The 17,412-nt window shown below is 41.4% G+C and overlaps 1 protein-coding gene, 1 long non-coding RNA gene and 1 other non-coding gene across 9 annotated transcripts in view; 1 reads left to right on the top strand and 2 right to left on the bottom strand.

The window, feature by feature from the left end:
- The window catches only part of CRYL1 (crystallin lambda 1), a 151,841-nt gene extending 150,055 nt beyond the window's left edge, over nucleotides 1-1,786 (bottom strand). The window contains exon 1 of the mRNA XM_077868490.1: nucleotides 1,627-1,786. Coding sequence (XP_077724616.1) covers nucleotides 1,627-1,667 — 41 coding nt within the window. The 5' untranslated portion in view covers nucleotides 1,668-1,786. The remainder of the gene's footprint in view (nucleotides 1-1,626) is intronic.
- A 280-nt stretch (nucleotides 1,787-2,066) lies between these two features.
- LOC144295857 (uncharacterized) overlaps nucleotides 2,067-17,412 on the bottom strand; it is a 36,829-nt gene continuing 21,483 nt past the window's right edge. Inside the window, exons 3-5 of one of the 7 annotated variants that reach the window (XR_013362966.1) lie at nucleotides 15,591-15,743; nucleotides 14,769-14,842; nucleotides 2,067-2,396 (exon numbers count right to left, since the gene is read on the bottom strand). This is a non-coding gene — a long non-coding RNA (uncharacterized LOC144295857). Of the gene's footprint in view, nucleotides 2,397-2,615; nucleotides 3,429-12,501; nucleotides 14,843-14,879; nucleotides 15,744-17,412 lie in introns of those variants that run through there. The other 6 variants (XR_013362968.1, XR_013362967.1, XR_013362969.1 and 3 more) reach the window with 6 other exon arrangements.
- LOC144296658 (U6 spliceosomal RNA) lies at nucleotides 8,550-8,657 on the top strand. Its single transcript, XR_013363672.1, has one exon. It is a non-coding gene; the product is annotated as a U6 spliceosomal RNA (small nuclear RNA).

Below are 17,412 nucleotides of genomic sequence, written 5' to 3'. Positions count from 1 at the left end.
AACATGTATTAGGTGAAAACAGAGTAACACCCCAACACATGGTGTGAGAGACACAAAACTCCAGCCCTTGATCCTGGACAAGTAAAATACAAATCGAGCACAGTCACTGTACCCAATACCAAGTACACTTTTAAAAAATATTTTTATATTCCTTCACCAGGCAGCCACACACACCCACACGCCTGCAAAGGTCAAAGGTTCAGGTAATTCCACGGTCTGATCAGAGGAAGCTGACAAAAAACATCCTGATTCCTTCTTTCAATAGGTTCTAAACGGAAAACCCTGACACTGGAATTGTTGCTGGGTGGCAGGTCAGGTAGGCCAACACCTCAGTGGCATAAACAGACACAAAACTACCCCCAAAAAGGTGCTTCCAACTATATATAGCAAGGATTAACATGTCTACAGATTGCTATCACAGCCTGTCAATAAAGGTATGCATAAATACTTTTTTTACGAAAACAGCAGAAGTTTTAAAAGACCGAATGGGGGCACAAATCAGAAAAATTTGGATGGCATTTAGGCTGTTAAACTGACACAGCCTAGCAAACTCTGAGCTCCAGCGTTCCTCTTTGGAAACGTCCCTTTCTGGGCAGCCTGTGTGGCTCAGCGGTTTAGCGCCGCCTTCAGCCCAGGGGGCGCGATCCTGGAGACCTGGGATCAAGTCCCACATCGGCTCCGGGCATGGAGCCTGCTTCTCCTTTTGCCTGTGTCTCTGCACCTCTCTCTGCGTGTCTCTCATGAATAAATAAAATCTTAAAAAAAAAAAAAAAAGGAAATGTGCCTTTCCTCACGGATCACGAATGAATTAGGATTGCCGCATGTGTCCGCCAAGCACCTGTTGCCACCCAGAGGACACCCCTGGGGACAAGAACACACACATCCTCACGCCCTGCAGGCAGCCCTGTGCACGGGTGTTCAACAGGCCCTCTTTGCTGGGATAGTCCCATCTCGGCCACGTACTGCCTGCGACCAGCAGCAAACTGCTTCATCTGTTTTCACATCCATAAAGTGGGAATAGCTAGGAATACAGTTCTGTAGGGCCCCTGGGTGGCTCAGTGGTTGAGCGTCTGCCTTGGGCTCTGTGCATGATCCGGGGGTCCCGGGATTGAGTCCTGCATCGGGCTCCCGGCAGGAAGCCTGCTTCTCCCTCTGCCTGTCTCTCTGCCTCTCTCTCTGTGTGTGTCTCTCATTAATAAATGAATAAAACCTTAAACACACACACACACACACACACACTTCTGCAGAATCTCTGTCCGACTTCCTGGCACGTCTATTTGTGTTTGCTGGTAGGCCTGGCATCACTGAACTAATTGCACAAACCGTTCCCACCGCAGCCTGAGCTGTCAGCTTGGCGGGTAAGTCAGCGCCGAGTGAAACAGAACAGCACTCGACAGTGTGCTTCATCCTGAAAAGCCACGCCGCCCCCGGGCGCTCCCGCAGGCCTGGCCAGCTCAGGGAGGGCCGCAAGGGCGCACAGGGTCCTGGAGGGTGGGCGGCTGGCGCTCCAGCACGCGTCCGCACCGCTGGTCGGGGTGACCGCCACCTGGGCCCCTCGCTCCCGCGCCCCCCGGGTCTCCCCAGAGCCAGGGCAAGAGCACACGGTCGGCGGGCCGGGGCGTTTACCTGCCGAGGATCAGCACGTCGCCGGGCTCCGAGGACGCCATGGCCGCACACCTGCCCGGCCCGGGACCCCACCGCCAGTGCAGAGGACTGAGGCCCACCGGCTCTCGCGCGCCGCGCGTAGCGCCGGGTCCCCGCGCCGGGAGGGGCGTCCTCCGCGCCCATTGGCTGGTCCCCTGAGCCGGGGGCGGGCGCGCGGACCCTGATAGGCCCCGGGGGCCGGGGGCGGGCCGCTGCTCCGTCCCCATTGGGTGCTCGGCGGGCGGGGCCTGCAGCGGAGACCCAGGCGCCGACCCGAGCGGGGGCGCGGCGGGGGCACCCGCGGGGGGGGCGGGGAAGGGGGTAGGAAGCGCGAAAACTTGAGCCTTCGGACTCCCGCAATTCATTTGTTCACGATTTAGTTTCCAACCGTGCACCCTACAACCTGCGTACGTAGCGGGGATACCGCCAGGCTGGCACGAGGCCTGGCCTCTAGCTGACCCCAAGGAAACTGGCAGTAGAAGTTCCTCTCCGAAATACACACCAGTTTAATACATACCAGTTCTGGCCTTTCTACTGAGGGTGGTTTTGCTGAGTTTGCACTCATAATTCGTTTCTAGAAAGATCCTCGCTGCCTTTCTCCGCAGATGAGAAATGAGACCCAGGAACTCTGGGAAACTGGAACTCCAGTGAAACTGGAAGACGGATCTGATCCCACTGCACTGTGCTGAGGGGACCGTGAGGACAGGGGTTCTCTGAACTGTGCTTCCTCCCTCAGAGGCAGAGTGGCGTTTCTGTAGGACAAAAAAGAAGTCCTGACCCGGGGCTCTTTCCAGAGACAGGAACAAACAGACCAAGAGGAGAGAGCATCATACATCTCAGGACAGTTTGTGTTCATACAGCACAAGCTGAAGGGAATTTCCACAGTCATCCAAGTCACGATGATCAGAGAGGACTCAGGCCACAAACATGAGCAAAACTGACCCACTCAGATGACAAATGGAGCTCTTCCTTTATTTGTTTTCCCCGGTCAGAACATTAAAAGATAATGTCAGAGGGAGGGTAGGCTTTAAAGAACAATTTCACAAAGTTTCAATAAACATCTGAAACAAGGTGCTCAACTCACTTAAGATAAATGAAAAGTAACAAAACAGATGGTGAAACTCATCTTTCACCCATCAAATTTGCTAAAATGACAAAGATTGATAAAATATTCATGTTGGTAACGAAATGTTTCAGACAGACAACCCTTTAATATACAATTGAAGGCAGGCTTATAAAGGAGAAAAATGCTTTTGGGAGAGCAGTCAGCCATGAGCCCCTAGGTTCCTGCACTTTCTTGCTGAATATAGCAGACTGCAAGGTTTATCCATCTCCTGAAGCTAAGTACCTTCTGTAGCTATGCACACAGGCAGCTAAATAGATCAAGGCTCCTGCAGAGTACCCTGTAACTGCTCACTCCTGGAGTGAAAGGGGACTGATTTGTTTGCTGCTCACAACAGTGTCAGCTCTATGCTGAACACTTACTGGTCCGTTGGCCCCTTGCAAATGCTGGGGTCATCTGGCCCTCCATGTAACCCTGTGGAAATTGGGGCTCCAAAAACTGGTGCAAATATGCTGACACGCTGGCTATTGCTTTTGCTGTGAGTAGCAGGGTCTTTTATCTTTAATCCAGGAATATCCTGTCTTCTGTCAGCTTCCACAAAACTGTGGCAAGCTAACTCATTACTTTGTAATAAGATAAAAATCTCAGACCCCTCACAGTTCTTGACATATCAAAATTTTTAAAGTATGCACTTTGGCTTTGCAATTCCAGTCCTAGAGATCTGTTTTATAGAAATATAAGTGGACATGAAGTTAGACAAAATGGTTTATAAAATAGAAGAGAAAAATGTTAAAACATCATATAGAATCTTAATATAATGTTAAAATAAACATTGAAAACATGATGAATATCTATCGATAAGAAATAGTTTTAAAGATTATGGTACAGAGAGCTTCTGCTTCTGGCCAAGATGGAGTAACAGAAGCCAGACTTCAGCTCCTGCCTTAAACAGAAGACCCACCCTCCACCCACCCACTCACCCCACTGCCACCACCAAAATAGAAAAATAGAGGAAAAAATGGCCTCAGATATCAGACAAGAGGGAGTCTTGAATTGTGATTCCTGAGTCCATAGATATACATAATCTACTGATTTTCAACAAATGTATAAAGGGAATTCAATGGCAAAGGAGAGTCTTTTCAACTTATGGTACTGGAACAATTGGGTATGCATAAGTAATGATAATAATAGCCCCATACCATATATAACCATAAAACACTAACATCCAATGCATCCATGTAAAACCTAAAACCACATAATTTCTTAAAGAAAACATAGGATAAAACTTTGTGACCTTGAGTTAGGCAGACATTTCTTAGATATGCCACAAAAAGTTTAACAGGCAAAGAAAAAGTTGGTAAATCAGACTTCATCAAAATTAAAAATTTATAGTACTACTTCAAGACAGTATCAAGAAAATGAAAAGCCACAAGCTGGGGGGAATATTTTCAAATTAGGTATCTATTGCACTCCTTGTTTACAAAATATATAAAGAGATCTCAAGCTCAACAATTTTTTAAAGTTTTTAAATTTAATTTTCTAAAACAGTGACAGTTTTTTTGTTTTTAAGAATTAGATTTTTTATTTATTAGACATAAAGAGAGAGGCAGAGACACAGGCAAAGGGAGAAGCAGGCTCCATGCCAGGAGCCCGACACAGGACTCGATCCTGGGACTCCAGGATCGCGCCCTGGGCCAAAGGCAGGCGCCAAACCACCGAGCCACCCAGGGATCCCAACAGTGACAGTTTTATGTTGTGTAAGTTATCACAATTTTTTAAATGACCAAGAGATTTTTTTTTCAAATTTTTATTTAAATTCTAGTTAACATACAGTGCAATATTGGTTTCAGGAGTAGAATTCAGTGATTCATCACTCACATGTAACACCCTGTGCTCATCACTAGTGCCCTCCTTAATAGTCATCATCCCTCTAGCCCATCCTCCATCTTCCTCCCTCCATCAACACACAGAGTTTTAGAGTCTCTATGTTCCCTAGAGTTAAGAGTCTCTTATGGTTTGTTTTCCACTCTCTCTCTCTTTTCTTTCCCCCACTCCCATTTGCTCTGTTTTGTTTTGTTTCTTAAATTCCACATATGAGTGAAATCATATGGTATTTGTCTTTCTCTGACTGACTTGTTTCATTAAGCATAATACACTCTAACTCCATCAACGTCACTGCAGATGGCAAGATTTCATTCTTTCTGATGGCTGAGAAATATTCCATTGTATGTATGTATCACATCTTCTTTATCCATTCATCAGCCAAGGGACATTTGGTCTCTCTCCATAGTTTGGCTACTGTTGAGAATGCTGCTGTAAACATTGGGGTGCACATATCCCTACAAAAATCTGCATTTTTGTATCCTTTGGGTAAATACCTAGTAGTACAACAGCTGAATTGTAGGGTAGTTCTATTTTTAACTTTTTGAGGAACCTCTCTACTGTTTAGAGTGGCTGCACCATGTGCATTCCCACCAATAGTGTAAGAGGGTTCCTCTTTCTCCACATCCTCCCCAACATCTGTTTTTTCGTGTGCTGTTAATTTTAGCCATTCTGACAGGTGTGTGATGGTGTCTCATTATAGTTTTGATCTGTATTTCCCTGATGATGAGTAATGTTGAGCATTTTTTCATGTGTCTGTTAGCCATCTGGATGTCTTGTTTCCTCCACTGTGCAGAAGTTTTTTATCTTGATGAAGTCCCAATAGTTCATTTTTGCTTTTGTTTCCCTTACTTTTGGAGACATTTGACCTTTGCTATAGCCAAGGTCAAAGACGTGACTGCCTGTGTTCTTCTCTAGAATTTTGATGGTCTCCTGTCTCACATTTAGGTCTTTCATCCATTTTGAATTTATCTTTGTGTATAGTGTAAGAAAATGGTCCAGTTTCTTTCTTCTGCATGTTGCTGTCCAGTTTTCCCAACACCATTTGTTGAAGAGACAGTCTTTCTTCCCATTGGATATTCTTTCCTGCTTTGACCATAGAGTTGTGGGTCCATTTCTGGGCTTTCTATTCTGCTCCACTGATCTATGTGTCTGTTTTCAAGCTGGTAACATACTGTCTTGATGACCACAGCTTTGTAATACAGCTTGAAATCCAGAATCATGATGCCTCCAGTTTTGTTTTTCTTTTTTGCAGGATTGCTTTGGCTATTCAAATTCTTTTGTGTTTCCATACAATTTTGGGGATTATTTGTTCTCGTTCTGTAAAAAATGTTGTTGATATTTTGATAGGGATTATATTAAATGTGTACATTGCTTTGGGTAGTATAGACATTTTAATGATATTCATTCTTCCAATTTATGAGTATGGAATATCTTTCCATTTCTTTGTATCCTCTTCAGTTTCTTTCATCAGCATTTGATAGTTTTCAGAGTACAAGTCTTTTTTTTTTTTTTTTTTTTTTTTGCAATCACATGAGGGTTATTTACAAGCTCGAGCCTGGGTCCAAGTATACCCAGTGGAGCAGGGACTTGGACCCAGAGTACAGGTCTTTCACCACTTTGGTGAGGTTTATTCCTAGGCATCTTACTGTTTTTGGTGCAATTGCAAATGGGATCAATTCCTTGATTTCTTTTTCTGCTGTTTTGTTATTGGTGTATAGAAATACAACAGATTTCTGTATATTGATTTTTATATTGTGCAACTTTGCTGACTTCATATATTAGTTTTAGCAATTTTCTTTTTTGGTAGAGTCTTTTGGGCTTTCTACATAGAGCATGATGTTGTCTGCAAATAGTGAAAGTTTGACTTCATTCTTAAGCCAATCAATACTTGTGTTGTAGTCCCACCCTATGCCAGTCACTTTGCCAGGTGAGAAGGATTAGACCAACAATATGCTGCTCTCATGGACTGTATATTTGAAAGTCAGCAAGAAATAAGCAAATGGATCAGATAATTTCAGAACTTGGTAGTCGCTGTTGAGTAACTAGAAAGAGGTAAAAGGATAGTGACTACCCAGTAGGAGGCTGTAGTAGAGGTGCTGTTTTAATTTGAATAGAAGTCTTCTCTGAGAATATGATTGTTTAGCTGCAGACTAATTGATAAGAAATATTTGGTAACATAAAGATCAGCAGTGAGCTTGCCAGGTGTGAGAAATAAACAGAAGGCCAACATAACCATAGCACAGTGGGCAAAGAGGTAAAAATAGTATCAGAGATCCAGGCAGGGACCAACTCATCTGGGAACTTGTCATGAAGAGTTTGTATTTCACTTTAAATGAAATAAATAAATGAATAAATAAATAAATAGAAACAACCCAATTAAAAAGTGGGCAAAAGATTTGAAGAGACAGTTCAACAAAGAAGACATATATAAAGTTAATAAGCAATGAAAAGATGCTAAACATCATTAATCATCAGGGGAATTTAAATTAAGTTGCTTTTCAGTCCTCTAAGAACTATTGAACTAATTCTCCATTGCAATATCTAATGTGGTTTCTTGTTTCCAAACTAGACTTTGGAGTTCTCTAAATGTTAAAAGCTGGTGATTATAAATTGATTCTAATGGAATCCAAGTAGTCTGAAATCCATATGCATTTAGAGAGAGGTTTTCACATGAATGTCCTAGCTAAAGTTTAAATGAATAATATCTGATATATTCTCCTTTCTTTTAATTAACTTAATGAAAATTGATCTTGATGTACCTCAATTATATATTTCTAAAATTCTGATCAGTCTTTGGAAGTTGAATTTATGCAGTATGAGATACAAGTACTAGATAAAAGTACTGAGAAAACTTGATAAAGTTAAAATAGAATTAAGCACATGAAAACATGTAGCTAGTAATATTATATTACTAGAAATTAAATGCTATTAGGCAGAATGGGTCTGCACAGCCAAAATTTCCTTATTAAAAATCTTGCACATCTAGCCAGTATTCAGCCATTGAAAATTGGCCAGTTGAAGAAAAAAAAAAAAAAGGAAAGAAAAGAAAATTGGCCAGATGATGGTTATACTGAACTTGGAACAGACTTCAGAGGCTGAATTCCTTGTGTTTTCCACTCATTTCATAAAGTCAGTTAGGATTAATTTTTATACTTCTTTACTAGCTCAGTATTACCACCAAGAAATGACAAGAAGTTAAAAGTTGCTAGCTTTTAAGAACTTGTAGCTGTTTAAACATCAACATTTCAAGCTGAAATTGGTTCTTATGTAACCATACAAAATAGGAATTACAAGTGACTCTAGAGACCATACTCACTGGGATATATTCTAAGAAAAAAAAAAGAACTGCAAAAAAAAAGAAAAATCTTGAATTTCATTTAGTGGTTTTATTTTTCATACCAATATCATATTCTTATTTTTACTTTTTTGTTTGGATAAATTAAATATGTATGTTGACATGAAATCAAATATATATGAAGACTTAACCATAAGACAAAATAAGGTATAATCATAGAAACAAAGAATTTAGAGGGAATGGTATGTTAATTAGATAAATGGATGAATGGATAGATAGATGGAGAGAGAGAGAGTGAATAACTGAATTAAAGTGTTTTCCAACTTGGAAAGTTCTCTGAATTTCTAAGATCAATACCGCCCAATATCACAATCTGGCCTGAAACCTTGCTTGATGTCCCAGCCTTGATCTCTACGTTCTTCACTACGAGGAACCAGGACTGCTTGGAGAAATGGTTATGTTTGGAGTAGGAAGGGTACCAGGTTGGCCCGGGACAGATGTGCTCAGAGGCAAGAAAGCTTTCAGATATCATTGGGATGGCATCTTGGGGAAATCAGACTCAGCCTACAAAGTAATTATCAATGATAAGATTAACTTGGGATATCTGGTCAACTGCTCTGCTCTTAAGTGACCTCAGTTTACCTTTAAGAATTGGATTATTAAGTCTTCATTTTGGCAGCACATATGCTAAGAATTGAAATGATATAGAGAAGATTAGCTTGGCCCCTGCCCATGGATGGCATGAAAACTTGTGAAGCAGTTCATATTTTTACAGAAGGGATTGGTGGTTCCCAGAGGTGGGGGCTTGGCAGCAGGCAAAATGTGTGAAGGGTACATATACCCAGTTATAAAATAAATAAGTCAGGGGGATAAAGTATACAGCCTGTCAACTATACTTAATAATATTATGTTGCCTATTTGAAAGTTACTGAGTAAATTCAAATGTTCTCATTACACAAAAGAAACATTCTGTATGTTTGTATAGTGATGTTAGTCATATTGTAATCATTTCACAGTATATGCAAATATCATATTAAAATACCTCTTTTTAGGCATTAAGTATATAAAGGTTCAGAATAAAGACCACAATATTTATTACCTTGTATTAAGAAAGGATCTGTGCATCCATGGTAATATTTAGTGTTTGAGAAATTCAGTCCCAGGAACAGCCTTGCAACTGTTATTAAAAATGTATCAAGAAATTAATTTAGATAATTTTTAAGATAAAATCTTCCTGATTTTTTGCATGGCTTCAGAACATCTGAGAAAACTAGAATTACTTGGTATCATTTGTAAGTTTTATTTATTAAACTTACAAGAATTATTTAGCATTTGGGGAATTTTTATGAAGTCAGACAGTTGAAATATCCAAAAAAGAAATACAGTAAATTTATAAATGCAGTTTTAAAATGGTGTGAAACTATTTAAGTAATTTAGTAAATTCAAAAGACCCTTAAAAGTGATTGTTGAATTTTGATGTGTTTTTTAAAAGAAAAGCAAACTGACTCTCAAAGTCTAAGAAGTCTGAGTAAGAAATAAAAAATGAACTCTTGAATCATCTTTTCTGTTCCTAAAACAACCCCCAAACTCCTATCAATGGGGAGAACTAGGATACTTCCTGGAAATAAAGCCTCAAATCCTTAGAATTGCCTCTGAGCTAAAGACAGCCACAAACCTGAATTGTAAAGTGCTTGAAGAAGAAAGAAGTGCCCACTTTCAGTCCTGGTCCTCCAGCCTAAAGGAGGCACAGCTGGGCAGAAAGGGCCAAGTCATATTGTCAAGACCTGTACACAATGTGGGGTACACACAAGTACAAGGTGTACAAGACCTTGAACCGGGGTCTAGGCTGCCTTCCCACTTCAGGACAGCCAAGACAAGGTAGACGCAGCTCAGCATCACTAAGTTCATACAACCAGAGCACCTGTCAATGAAGCTAAGTCCAAGAATCCAAGCCCAAGACGAGAATCCAAAGAAACAAGTTAACAGCTAACTACTGTATCCTCCAAGAAGTTGTAAGGGGGATAGGGGCTTTGGCCAAGGGACTAGAAACACCACTGCACAACCAAAGCAGTGGAGGCCCTGGTCAGATGAACTGATACGGATGCCAATTGGCCCAGCTTGTCTGATTAACTGCTCTGGACTCTGCAGCCTGTAAACATCTACTTCCATGAATAATTTATACAGGTAAAAGGGGACAGCAAGGAGGTTTGTGAGAGGGCCCCTGAAGCAGGAGTGGGGGCATGAAAGACTCAACCTGGTGATCATCTTTTTTACATGTCACCCCCCACCCACCCACCCATCTGGCCAAATCTTGGCAATAGAAGCTGCAGGCAGAGCAGGACTGTGTTTATAAGGAATCTGTGGGGCAGAGCTGAGCTTTGGTGTTCATTGGAAAGCTTGAGACTGAGAGGTCTTGGGGAAAGGAACATGCCTTCCAGTTGGCGTGGAAGATGCAAGACTATGAAGACTGGATAAGCAAGCATTTCTTTGGGTCCCTGCAGGCTTCTAGGGGATCATATACACCTCACTGTTGGTTGAATCTAGCTCACAAACTTGTCATTGTTGTTGTCTGACCTGTAGATTTTTCTTTAATTGTGAATCTGAATACTCCTGGAGACAGATTCGTGTTTCCATTATTAACATTGTCAAGCTCCTCACTGGCAGGAGTGGCCAGTGAGGGCTCTCCCACCCTCAAGGGATAGACATCAGGAAGGGCCACGTGAGAGAACTCACATGTATTAGGTAGGCAAGGGCAGATGCCAGTGAAATTTGAGTCCTTCCTAGTTATGTAATCCCATTTGTACCCACTATTCCAGGAAGCTTGAATTACAATAATTCATATTAGTGTCATTCTAGTGCATGAAGTAATTTCACCTCATTATCTCATTTGAACCTCACAATTTTTTAATTGTTATTTTCTTCATCTGTAAGATGAGAAAACAGGAGGCTCTAAGAGACAAGTTCATCAACTTTCATTGATTTAACTTCTTTCACTAAATATTTATTGAGCACTTCTACATGCCAGTCACTAATCTGAATCAGCACTGTGCAGGAGAACTTTCTGCAGGGTAGACAGGTTCTAAATATGCTCTGTCTGATATGGTAGTCACTAGTCATGCATGACTACTGACACAGGCTAGAGTGGCTGAGGAAATCAATATTTATTTAATTTTAATTTATTCTAAGTTACATTAAGTAGCCACATGTAGCTGGTGGCTACTGTATTAGCTCAGTTCTAGACAATGGATACAGGGGTGAACAAGACAGATATAGATCCCCCCCAAAAAAATTATCCAAATTATCCAAAAGTTTTTCTTTTACATAGTCAAAACCCACTTCCTTCTGAAGCAATGACCACTTCACCCCATGATGGAAAGTTGCTCCTTTCTCTGAGCTCCCAAGCTTACTGTTTACTACATGGTACACTTAGTCATTCATTCACTCTGGTTTTTATTGTACAATCCACTGTGTTAAGAAATGCTTAATGTTTAGTCTTTTACTAAATTGTAAACTTCTTCAGGTTGAGGACTATGTACCAGTTTTCCTTACTCAGCACTTAATAGGTATACTCTTTACACTACTGAAAGTGTTCTTCAGCTTATTTCCAAAACACAGCATTCTCCCCATTTTCTTTTCTTTTTTTTTTAGTTTGATGTGATGCTACACCTTATAGGACATGACTCCACTTTCAATGGAAAGCATTAGATTGGTTTTATCCTCTTCCCACCATAGGATGCAAAAACAAACCAATAAACCTCAAAGCAGAATATGGAATGGAAAGGTGGGATACAGAGAAAGCGCAAAGAAAGTTGTATTTCAACAGATGTTGAGAAGAAATACAGTTCAAAATGATGAAAAATAAGGGCATCTGACTGGCTTAGTCAGTAGAGCACACGACTTTTTAAAAAATATTTATATTTATTCATGAGAGACACACAGAGAAAGGCAGAGACATAGGCAGAGGGAGAAGCAGGCTCGCTGCAGGGAGGTCCGAGTACTCAGTGTCTCGAGTACATGGCTCTTAATTTCAGGGTTGTAGGCCTGAGGTCCATGTTGGATGTAGAGATTACTTAAAAATAAAATCTTTAAAAAATAATAATGAAAATTCATCTTTCAAGACCCTGCTCCAACATGGAGAATGAAGCTGGTTTTGGAGAACAGTCTTTTAGAAGTGATGCAGCCACTATAGAAGTGGTAGGCACAAAAAATAGGTCATATTAGCAAAATATTTTACCATTTTAGTATACCATGTCATTAGAATGACGATTGAGAAAAACTGTTTACGTTGGATAAGATTTGTACAAGGCTATGTTATTGTAAAAGAAATGTGAAGCAGGACGCCTGGGTGGCTCAGCCGTGGAGCATCTGCCTTTTGGCTCAGGGTGGGGTCCAGGGGCCCAGGCATGGAGTCCCCCACCAAGCTCCCTGCATGGAGCCTGCTTCTCCCTCTGCCTGTGTCTCTGCCTCTCTCTCTCTCTCATAAGTAAATAAAATATTTTTTAAAAAAAAGAAACATGAAGTTTTGAAAACGTTTCTTTTTTGTAATAAACACTTTTATTTAAGAAAATTAACATAGACATTAACTGCTTCAGGTAATATAAAGAACTCTGTGCAGCACGTATGAGGTCCATTGAGCAAGAATAGCTCCTGGGACTGAATCAAAGCCTGACTTTTTCTGTTCCTCTCCCCCTGCAAGCTTGCTCACCGGAAGGAGTGTTTTCCTTGGTCCTTAATTAAAGAAAGCTCAATCAGGCCCTGACTTTTCTGGCTATCTTCAGGGAATTCAAGCTAAAGGGCAAGTTCAGTTGCAACGACAGTGGTCTTAATTAGGTAGCTAAATATCCCCTTCACCAGCTGGGACCAGTTACAGAAGGTGAACCAGCCGGTCCCGGTTCGTTCTTTCCCACTGGCCTCTGCTGCCACTCACCAGCCACCCTCACTTTTCCCTCCAGGGTCGGAGAGTGGGGAGGTCACCTTGGCCCTCTTAGTGGCTTCTAGATAGTCCTCTTGATTTGGAGTCAAAGGGCTTTGACTAGAAGCCAGAGGGCTCCGACTACTTACCCTCTCCCATGGGGGCTGCCTCTGTGTCCGTGAAAAACAAAGTCTGAGTTTTCTCTCAGTGTAACACCAATCTCCATCAACCCATGTCCTACCCTCCAGTTATTCTGTTCTCTAGATTCCCCGAGCAGCAAATGCCAGTCCCCTATCTCCCTAACCTCAGTTCTCTGAGGAGTCTGTCTATGCCTCGGTGTCCAGGTGTGAGGTGAAGGCCTGAGCACTGCCCAGCCTCCTTGAGGGTGGAGAGAGTGTGGCAACAGCTCCCCCCAGATCTCTGCACACATCTCCTTTCTATCCCAACTGTCCACCCTTGACCCCGATGCTGGTAAAGAGTTTGCAATTTCTAAAACATGCTCACCAACCCAATTTGGAAAAAATGCACTTTGGTCCAGCAATTTGTTTTGACATCTAACACTGGCCATCTTAAAGTACTGGCTGTCGTCCCCCATTTAACATCTTACCTCTGTTAAACAATGTTTACGGGAGACAATTTAGGTGATACAAACTTTATTTGACATTTCATTGAGTGAACAGTCTCCTTTCAGAGAACTGCAAAGTGGGGCGGAAGACAAGAAGCTTTTAAAGGATAAAGGAAGAAAATGCAAATAGAAAGTACCAGATTGGCCTGGGTAGCGAAGTCCACCCTTTTGGGGTGAGAAGGCCCAGAGCTGGTGTGGCATTTGGGGATTGGCTGAATGAAGAGACTGCGTTTCTGCTCAAGCCAAGCACTTACAGGGACACAAGTCATCCAAGTTTCAGTTTGCTGACATAGCTCCCTCTTGAAGCAGCTCCCTTCTGGGCTTGGAAGTTTATTTCCACACAACATGGGTAATAGTATATGTGTCAGTATCAGAGAGGCAGTCTTACGGTGGTTGAAAATGGGGGCCCTCCCTGGAGCCAGACTGCCAGGGTTTCAATGGCAAATCCTTCTATTACCAGTTGTAGGATTGGACAAGTTCATTAATTGCTCAAAACTCAGTTTCTTCAGCAGTAAAATGGGCACAGTGATGGTTCCCTCTCAGTGTGATTATTTAAAAATGTGTCAGGCCCACACGCAAGTGCTGGGTAGTTGTTTGGCTCCCACTGGCTGGACAGCTCCTCCACACATTCCCCCGGCTGCCCCCTCCCCAGAACCTCCTTGCAAAACATGGGCAGCAGATTCTAGCCTCACTCTGTCACACGGGAGCGCTCTGAGACTTCCAGAGGCTCATGAAGGTGATGAAATCCACTTGGCCTGTAATTCTTGGATCAGAACTTTTCTTTCCAGTTAAAATACCATGAATTTTAAGCTTAAACACAGTTTCTCAAAAGACTTGAAATTTGAATTTCGGGTTTGAAATGTGAAAACTCAGGAATAGGGGCACCTGGGTGGCTCAGTAGTTGAGTGTCTGCCTTTGGCGCAGGTCGTGATCCCGGGGTCCTGGGATGGAGTCCCACATTGGGCTCCCTGCAGGGAGCCTGCTTCTCTGCCTCTCTCTGTATCTCTCATGAGGAAATGAATAAAATCTTTACCAAAAAAAGTCGGGAATACCTTCCAGGAACATTCAAAAGCATTGTAATATCATAGCAAACTACTTCATAAAACGAATGTGCACACAGATTGTTGCCTGCATCTCTTCCTGGCCCCTGTCGACACACCTTAATTTCATGCCCTTATCACAAGTAACCCACACATTGATATAGCCCTTTCCCTTTACAAAATGTTTTCTCATCATCCATTCCTTGCCTATATTTTTCTTGCTTAAAAAGAAGAAAGTAGAGAGAGGCAGAAAAAAAAGAAAGGAGGATAAGTTCCAAGGTGAATGAAACATAATGAAATATTACCATGATAAGACTGGGTTAAGGTAAGAAATAGGGTTTTCATGATCATTCACTCAGGTACCAGAAAGACTGCAGGTCTGAAAGACAACAAAATGATTTAAACATGTCACAAACTGAATCAGGAATTTTTTTTCTGTGCCACCTTTTCATCCTTAACATCATAGTTTTGATATATTTTCTTTTGGGGGAACCAAAGATAGAAGACAGTTTGTATACACTGGGGAGACGTTTGAGGAAACAGAAAGATATTCCTCTCTGTTTACACCAATTACATTTGTACCCACACTCCCATGAGGCCTAGGGCAGCTTGACTTACACTATATTATCTATACTATATATCTCATATAGTATAATGATATCACTATTTTAACAAAAGTTGAGCATTTTGGAAGCTAGAATTTCAATATATATCATTGGTAATTCTTTTTCCTTTTCTTTACCTATTAAACTGCACGGTTTCACTTTCACTAATAACAGAGATTTGATTTTATGCAGGACTAAGTGATCATCAAATTTGTGCAAGTGATCATCAAATTCATGCCTCTATGCGTTTTTAAACAGCACTTCTTCCTCGCGACACTTATATTTCCATCTGCAGAAAATTGTCATAATGTATTGATATTTCTTAGAGCAAGATACTTTACTGCCATCTTCTGAAAATTTGTTTTTATCACTGTTATAAGTACCAAATCTATGGTATCTGTAATGTAACACTTCCTCAGACGTGTCTCTCCCCTGTGCAGTGCACAACCTATACGACCATATGTGACAGAGGCTGTGATGAGTATAATATTGTCCAGGGGAATTCATGTGCTTGAACTTAACTATGTCCAAAGAGACGGCAGCTCCTTGTCAGAAACTAAGGATTTCATCGCCATTAAGACTACTGTGTTTCTTTCCAAATCATTTCTGCATTCAGTGAGAGAAGAAGTGGGTAGTTGTCACTCATGGACTTTACCTTTGTCTAGCTTCAGGATTCTGGAGGGGTAGGAGAAAGAACAAGAGAACAGGTGATGTAGATCCTCGGTTTGAAAAGCATGCCAAGACAGAAGATGAGAGGTTAAGTAAACAAACATACAGCCTTAAACAGAAAGGACATGTATGGTCTTCATTCACCCTGGGTGACCCTTGATTTTCTTTTTGGGGCTTCAGGGTCAAAGTCATTACTGGATAGAGGCACATTTGCAATGAAAAATTAAGATTCTCCTTGCCTTTAGGCACAGCTCAGCAATTTTACAAACAAGCCACCTTGAAAGACAAAAACTTCTCAACCTCTCAAGCTACTGTCAGGTTCCTCGTAGCATTAAACACACTGAACCACAGACCAAATGAATGGGAAGGCTAACAATGTGTCAGTGAAGTGACATATAGTTCTTCATAAGGAGGCTTTTAAAGAGGAACACCTGGGTGACTCAGTGGTTGAGCATCTGTCTTTGGCTCAGGTAGTGATCCTGGGGTACTGGGATTGAGTCCCACATCAGGCTCCCCGCAAAGAGCCTGTTTCTCCCTCTGCCTGTGTCTCTGCCTCTCTCTGCCTTTCATGAATAAATAAATAACAACTTTTAAAAAAAAAAAAAAAGGAGAATTTTGAGGATGGTGTGTCAATAAAACACTAATTTATTTCTCAATATTCTGTATTATAATATAGATATTTAGAAGAATTAACCTCACATATCTTTAAAAAAAACTAACATTCTTTGGACCATGCTTTGGGCTCACAAGCATATATAGTTTATTCAAAATTGTTTTTAAATGGTTCAGTCAGGTGATTTGAATATTCTCTCTCTCCTCTCAGTGCTAATTGGACTTCCTGTAATGATGGAAATGGTCTATATGTGTACTCTCTAAAAGAGCAGTCACCAGCCATGGATGGCTATTGAGCACTTGAAGCGTGGCTAGTGAGACTAAGGAACTGAATTTTTATTTTGATTTCATTTTAATTAGTTTAAATTTCATCTTAAATAGTCACCTGTGGCTAATTGCTACTCTATTAGACAGTGCAGCTTACACATACTCTTCCATCTGCCAGAAAAGCCTTATTTCTGGCTTATCCACTAATGAAACTCGAATGAATGAATGAATGAATGAATGAATGAATGAATATGTTATAGGTAGATACTGTATAGAGTTGATGCAGATCACTAAAAATATTTGATGTTGGGGGCACCTCATGGCTCAGTTGGTTAAGTGTCCGACTTTTGATTTCAGCTCAGGTCATGATATCAAGTCCCACATCAGGCTCCCTCACCCTCTGCCGCCTCCCCAGCTCACAATCTCTGCCCCCTCACTTTCTCTCTCTCTCCTCCCTCTCTTATAAAAATATTTGATGCTGACAGTGTAATGCACTTAGTTTCCACTGTTTCATGTGATCAAACATCTTTGAAAAAAGCTAAACTCACATCTGTTATGATGAAACTGATTTAATTACTGACTCAACCAAGTGGAAAAAATTGACATGTTGTATACTAGGGAATAAGGCTTCTTATAAACAAGCTCTTCTGAAAGCAGAAAAAGGAAAGCCAAGGTGATGGAAATTTACTTTGCACGTATCCTACACAAACAGCCCTTTTAGAAATTAGCTTTGGTGTGGCACGAAAGCCACGGCTCTAACAACAGTGCAGTGTCTGGGGCTTATGAAAGGACAGGA

Source organism: Canis aureus, chromosome 24 (genome assembly GCF_053574225.1).
Source record: "Canis aureus isolate CA01 chromosome 24, VMU_Caureus_v.1.0, whole genome shotgun sequence".
Classification (NCBI taxonomy): Eukaryota; Metazoa; Chordata; class Mammalia; order Carnivora; family Canidae; genus Canis; species Canis aureus.
The sequence above is the reverse complement of the archived record's forward strand: the minus strand, read 5'-3'. Positions and strand labels throughout refer to the sequence as shown.